Source organism: Chiloscyllium plagiosum, chromosome 30 (genome assembly GCF_004010195.1).
Source record: "Chiloscyllium plagiosum isolate BGI_BamShark_2017 chromosome 30, ASM401019v2, whole genome shotgun sequence".
NCBI lineage: Eukaryota > Metazoa > Chordata > Chondrichthyes > Orectolobiformes > Hemiscylliidae > Chiloscyllium > Chiloscyllium plagiosum.
Genome location: NC_057739.1, coordinates 30,240,099 through 30,246,570, shown reverse-complemented (window position 1 = coordinate 30,246,570; position 6,472 = coordinate 30,240,099). Strand labels below are relative to the sequence as shown.

The following is a 6,472-nucleotide window of genomic DNA, read 5'->3' as shown; positions in this document are numbered from 1 at the left end:
GCAGCAGAATGATAGATAAATCGGGAATTAAGATAAGGCAGTGATCGTTAAAACAAATCTTTGAAGAGCTGTTGGAACTCATCTGTTCAGCTGATAATCAGATTTACAATTTAGTGAAAAGGCCACGGAACGTGCGAGCCGCAGCTTTGAATGCTAAGCTGTCTGACCCATTTTAAACAACCCAGGTGCAGCAACGGCAGTGACTGAAAGCCTTGGTGGAGGCATTTTTACCTGCAGTCAAATTTCCTTACTTCACACCTTTTTTGTCTTCCACAGCTGTGTTAGATAAATCAATTTCCATTTACCAATCCGGCGACTTTACAGAACACCAATGCAACGAGTATCACCGCGATTACAAGTTTCAGCCAAGGTTTAATTTGTGTTTTTTTTATGCATTATATTTTCAAACACATCATTTTGTACAGTGTGAACTTTTTTTTTCTTTATTATACAACGTTTCCATAGTTTAGACACTAGGATGATGAAACTAATTTTAATTGTCATATAAATACATTTCAATCTCTTTGCTTCACGGTAATTGGTAAGTGAGAGCAACTATAAAGTTACCCGGAAGTAACATATACAGAGAAATTACTGGAGAATGCAGTGTTACATATGCCAAAACAATGTGAGGTGGTTATTGTAAAGCAAGAGGTTGTACAAAAACTCCTTTTATTTAACAATGCCACAAAAATGAACTTGAGAAACACTAATAAATAATTTAAAAATAACAAGTAATTTAAATAATAAAATATGTTCTACACACAAATGCAAAGTCGCATGCCTGACGCAGGTGAGGAGGGGCAAGGGAGGAATCCAGAAACCAGAGCTGTCACTAAATAATGTTGCAAAAGAAAAGTCATAGATGCTACATATTTTAGCATGGGTTTGTTTGCAAGTTGGTGACAAGTATAGCAGACACAACTATAAAAATTCTACACTCAGTCTAACATAAATACAGAATATATAAATGTACAATACATACAGCCTTACTGAAATCATGGACAACCTTCAATAAAGGAGACAGAGGTTTGCTTGTCTTTTGTTCTAAACTACGGGGTACACCAAAATGTAAGAAAATTCACTGTACATAACTTTATACAGAATTTATATTATTCCCATTTTCATGTTTTTGTTTAAGACGCAGAACATATTCGGGTTATGACCCTCCCGGAATGGTTTCACTTCAAAGTTCAGCCATGGGAATGTAGGTGACAGTAATATCCAGTACTCCATCCAGTTTTATACACCAATTAATAAAGAGCAGAGAAACTGTTCTTCAGTGAACTTAGTAATCATTTTCATTTTACACTTGCTTTGAATGGACTTATGCACTTCAAGACTTTGTTGATATTGTTTTTTGACTCTTCCAGTATTCCAAGTCATTTTTCAGTATCAGTTAATAGTGGACAATTTTATAATCTCCAAAAATCGTATGGCATTAAAGTACAAATATACATAAGCGAGGAAGTTGACAGTAAAAAAAAAACATTTGGTGGTTGATGTGTTGGTTAATTTGTGCTTTTGTTTCTACTATTCTTAACAACTGGTCAAGAAATATATCTTTTAAACTGCTTCATATCAAACAGTTTCAGGTTTAAGGTTATAATCCAAAGTAAAATATTGCAGATTTGAAGGCATATTCTTTAAACAAATATGCTTTTTAAACCAGCTTACCATACTGAATGGAATCACAAAAAGTGGCAACCCAAATTATTAGTAGTTAAGTTTATGTGAACATAGTCACTGCAGCACTAACGGAACTCTCAACATATTGGCGTAATCAATCATCATTCTGTAAACTGTTCCTTCTGCTTTCCTCAATAGAAAATTCACTTTGAATGACAATGGAATTACTATATAATTTGATGCATGCATACAGTAAAGAGGCTGGTTTCCTCCCCAGGTACCTATAGAGAGCAATCATTGTATGGGAAGACTAATAAACTGCAGTTGCCTTGACCCACAACCTTCCAAGTCCCAATTGTATAATCAATGGCATGCTGTCTGAGTGAACACATCAAATGCTAAGGGTGCCTGACAGGAGTTTGTCAATTTACTTTTCGCTTTAAAGTATTGCTTCAGTTAAAGCACATTATCCTCACTTGAGCAATCATACTGTCCCATGGCAGTCCCAAAATGAGGTGAACAAAATCAGAAAGGTCAAAGGCTGCTTTCAGGCTTACTCTTTTACTGGAACTATCAGGTCAAAGAACAGAAATTACCATTAGATGGGATGAATCATGATACAAATGATGGTAACAGTACTTGTACTCCTACTCTCATACCTTTGAACTCTATCAGTGGAATATGTTTTGTTTCTGGGGTGCTTATGTTGTCTAATTAATATTAGAGAACAAGTGGCTCCCAGTTGAATTATAGGTCAAATGTTTCTTGTATATTTTGACTTGAAAAGATGAGGTTAGCTTTCAACAATTACCTTTGGTTTGTAATCTCTAAGTATTTACCACAGGGATACTGTGATACACTAATATAAAACAGTAATATTGGTGAAGTAAATGTGGACTGATTTCTCACACTATCTCTATAATCCCAATTATTTGGTGACATGATGGATAAAGAGCAGGGAGGGAGAGGGGCTTCATGTCTCTGCTTTTATACAATTTGTCAATTCTTGTCTCAATATTGCATAATATCTCTCCTCTTATCAACATATTCATCATTGTTGAATACTGAGCAATTTTGTTAATGGAATTAGTTATTGTGATCAGGAGGTAAGTTTCACCACAATAGAACTTCATTCATTGTACATTTTCTAAAGCAAAACTTTGGTTTCTTTATCAGGGTTGGGGGATGCTTTGCCACTTCCACTAAACAACCTAAAGCTGGGCATTGAAACCACTTCCATTTACGAAGACTTTAATTTAACATTGTACATGGCTGCACATGGGCTTCATATTTGAACCTACATGATGTACAGCAATGTAAGCAACGTAATAGTGAAAACCAGTCTGACATGCTAAACTGCATGAAGCTACGCCAATTAATCGCTAACTTATTTTGAAATAGCAAGGTGCAAAATAATTCTGGTCGTCAATTTTGGCAGATTATCAACAGCCATCTTTGCAAACAATTTTCCCATTTCTTGGCACTCACGTGATGGCGCTGACAACAGCTTGAGTCACGCATTATTCCGCACTGTAGAATGGGGAAATCTTTTTCCAGCCATAAGCAGCAAATACTGTGAAAGGAAATGGCAGTGCAAACTTAAGCACTACAGTTTATAGCTTAATAAAGTGTTGGCAGTTACCCTGCTAGAGAGATGATTCATGCAAAACACAAGGGAGCTCAGAACAAATTAGTCTACTTGCTATTTTATGCATATGTATCTGACTAAGGTGAAAATAACATTTTCTAACCTCTTTTACATTGAGCATATGGAGAATTGGTCATGTAAAATATTTTTGAGATCCAGTTGTTACCAAAACAAGTAATAAACAGAGAATGGCAGGGAAGAGGCTGAGATGAGATCCCCAAATGTTGATGTATATGCTTAAGAATAATAAGTTCTGGAGTATTTGTATAAAAACATTGAAACAATGGAATGCAGCTGCAGTCTCTATGTCCCGGTGCTTTCATTGATGTGCTGATTTGAATTCTATTGAATTTGTCTTTTTGTGTGTCACTTTCATTATCTTCTTGCTGTCAGTTTCTCGGCCACATGGGAAATAGTGGATAAGTTCATTATGAGGCAAGAATAAGGTAATATATGGCTGTACAGTTTTCTTTATTTAGTTTTTCCATTCTTCCCTGACCCCCCCTCCCCCCGATTTAAAGTCACCATAATACATCAAATTTCTTCTAAAGTCCTGCTGCTTTCACGAAGCAAAATATGAGTTCTGCATGGAGTAGAGCCTGTCGATAGGATTTCCCACTCTAGCTTGCATGGGGTTAACTTCTGATGAGGCGAGAAAACAGTCGCTCAAGCTGGTGAGGGAGGTGTCGCTGTCGATATCGTGGAAGAGGGAGTCATTTCCTGAAATCACAAAATGAAAGCACTTAATTGACAGTATTAAATCACTTAAAGGGTGCTATGATGAATTTTCATTTTTAATGAGGCTTCATGACTTCTTTGTGGTCCTTGGATGCTCATAAAATACAGAAATCCAAAAAGCAATTGATAAATAATAAATAATGTATGAAAATGAGAAAAAAGAAATACAGGGATATTTCAACTGTGTCAGTGTAGGCATATGGAGGAACATAGAATTATACATTCTTGAAGAGAGCTCTTTTTCAAATATGTGGGTACATTATTAGACTACTACTTCCAGAAAACAGTATTTCCTTTTTGCACTGGTACACATTGACATCACACTGATTAATGTTATGGTTCCACTTGAGACCAAAATGTTACCATTTTTTAAATTACATTGAGGGAAGGTATGCAGAACAACACCTATTCGAAAGGCAAGATTCCCTCTATACCACTGAATCCAATGCAATCCTTTTGCAAAGAACATATTTGCATGTGAAGCAGAAGGAATCTGCAAATATGTTCATTACAAAAGGATTCAATGGCACAGAGGGAATCTTCCCCTATTTGTGGTATTAACATATTCAAATATAGCAGTACTTTTCCTCACTACTGTGCTGGAAAGGAGGAGAAATTAAGCTTCAAATTCCAAGTAGGTCATAGAGAAGAGGTTTTCCTAATCGGAGTTCTGTCACAATGTAACAGAGACTGACCAGAGATACTGATTGGTCATGACCTGAAACATTAATTCTGTTTTTCTCTCTCTCCATACTTGCTGAGTATTTCCAGTAATTTCTGATTCCAGCAATTGTAATGCCCTTGCTTATGGGCATGCAGCTGAACCTGGCTTTCAGCTAGGTCCACGTTTCTCTGGCATTACCAGAGATGAAGGAATCAATATTTCACTTGAGAAGCTGGGATTGTTCTCTACAGAGCAGAGAAGGAGAAGGAGAGATTTAATATAGCTGTAAATGAAGAGTTACAACTCCTGCTCATCCCCTCATGTGAACGTGAGGAAGTGATGATGTTGGCTCAGCATCATTAGGCCAGTCTCTAAAACTGCTGAGGGCAAGCAGGAACAGAAATTGATAACCTGGCCACCATTTTGAAAAGACTAATGAGTTTGTTAACAACCCAATTGTCTCTGATTATTCAGTGCCTGCTGCATTTGTTGGACATTCAACATGAGAGAGTCTGAGAGTGATTTTACAGCAGCTTTTTAAAAAAAACGTTCATGGGATGAGGCATCATTGGCTAGGCCAGAATTTATTGCCAATCCCCAATTGCCCTGAGAGCAGTTAAGAATCAACCACATTGCTCGGGTCTGGAGTCAAATGTAGGAGAAAGTGAGGATTGCAGATGCTCGAGATCAGAGATGAGATTGTGGTGCTGGAAAAGCACAGCAGGTCAGGCAGCATTTGAGGAGCAGGAGAGTCAAGCCTCTTGATGAAGGGCTTATGCCCGAAATGTCGATTCCCTTGATCCTCAGAGGCTGCCTGACCTGATGTGCTTTTCCAGCACCACACTCTGGATCTGCTGCTCAGGTAGGCCTCCTTGCCAGCAGACAGGCGCTGACTGACCATCTGATGTTTGATTGGACGGGCCGAGATGGCAGGGTGGGGGAGTGAGTGGAACTCTCCGTTTCCTGTTCTGCCTCTCTCACTCTGGCCAAAAGAATGTAAAATCCAGCCCACAGAGTTAGTGGCAGATCAGGCAGGAGCAAAAATCACAAGCTCTGGTGCTGCTCCTGACCTGGGCTCCACAGCCACACCTCAGGCCCCTGACCCAAACATGACAGGCTTCCAAGAGTCCCAGGCCCCAGTTATTGGGCTATGATAAACTCTCCCTCGCCCCCTTGTCCTGTGCCCTGTGATGGGGAGAAACTGTTTTTACTGATAAGAAGATCAGTAACCAGAAGACACAGATTTAAAGTCACACTCTAATGATACAAGGATTCTTTTTTACAAACCCAATGAGTTGTTTGGATTTGGGTTCACTGGCTGAAAGGGTGGTGGGAAAAGATTCAATGGTCACTTTGAAAGGGTGTTGGATATGTGTGGAATTTGCAGGGCCATGGAGAGAAAGCAGCAGAGTGGTACTCATTGATAACTGTTTCAGAAAGTGTGTGCAGTCACAATGACCCTCCTTTCACCACTCTCTTTGAGTACATGAAAGTGAAAGATAAATGGGCTCAATTTTCCACTTCTCTCAGTTCTAATGAGGTCTATGGTCAGTTTTATTCAAAGTTTTTCTTTGACACAAGAGACTTTCCACAATTATCTGGGAACAGTGGTGGTACAATGACATTTGCAGGGATTGGGAGGGAAGGAGGGAGAGCGTGGAGGGCTCAACACTAAAGTGACATTGAATTCCAATTGTTTCACTTCAATGGGTCATCACGGATAGCCATGGGAATGCCAACTGAAACTGAAAAAACAAAAACAAAATCAACAGTGCAGCTTTCCAAAAAAGAAT

General features: G+C 38.6%; 1 protein-coding gene across 4 annotated transcripts in view; it reads right to left on the bottom strand.

The window, feature by feature from the left end:
• Positions 1-316: 316 nt before the first annotated feature.
• The window catches only part of LOC122564861 (LIM/homeobox protein LMX-1.2), a 200,329-nt gene continuing 194,173 nt past the window's right edge, over positions 317-6,472 (bottom strand). For 3 of the 4 annotated variants that reach the window (XM_043720224.1, XM_043720223.1, XM_043720222.1), the window contains exon 9: positions 318-3,997. In XM_043720224.1, the coding sequence (XP_043576159.1) occupies positions 3,840-3,997 (158 nt within the window). In that variant the 3' untranslated portion in view covers positions 318-3,839. Of the gene's footprint in view, positions 3,998-6,472 lie in introns of all 4 variants that reach the window. The other variant, XM_043720221.1, reaches the window with a different exon arrangement.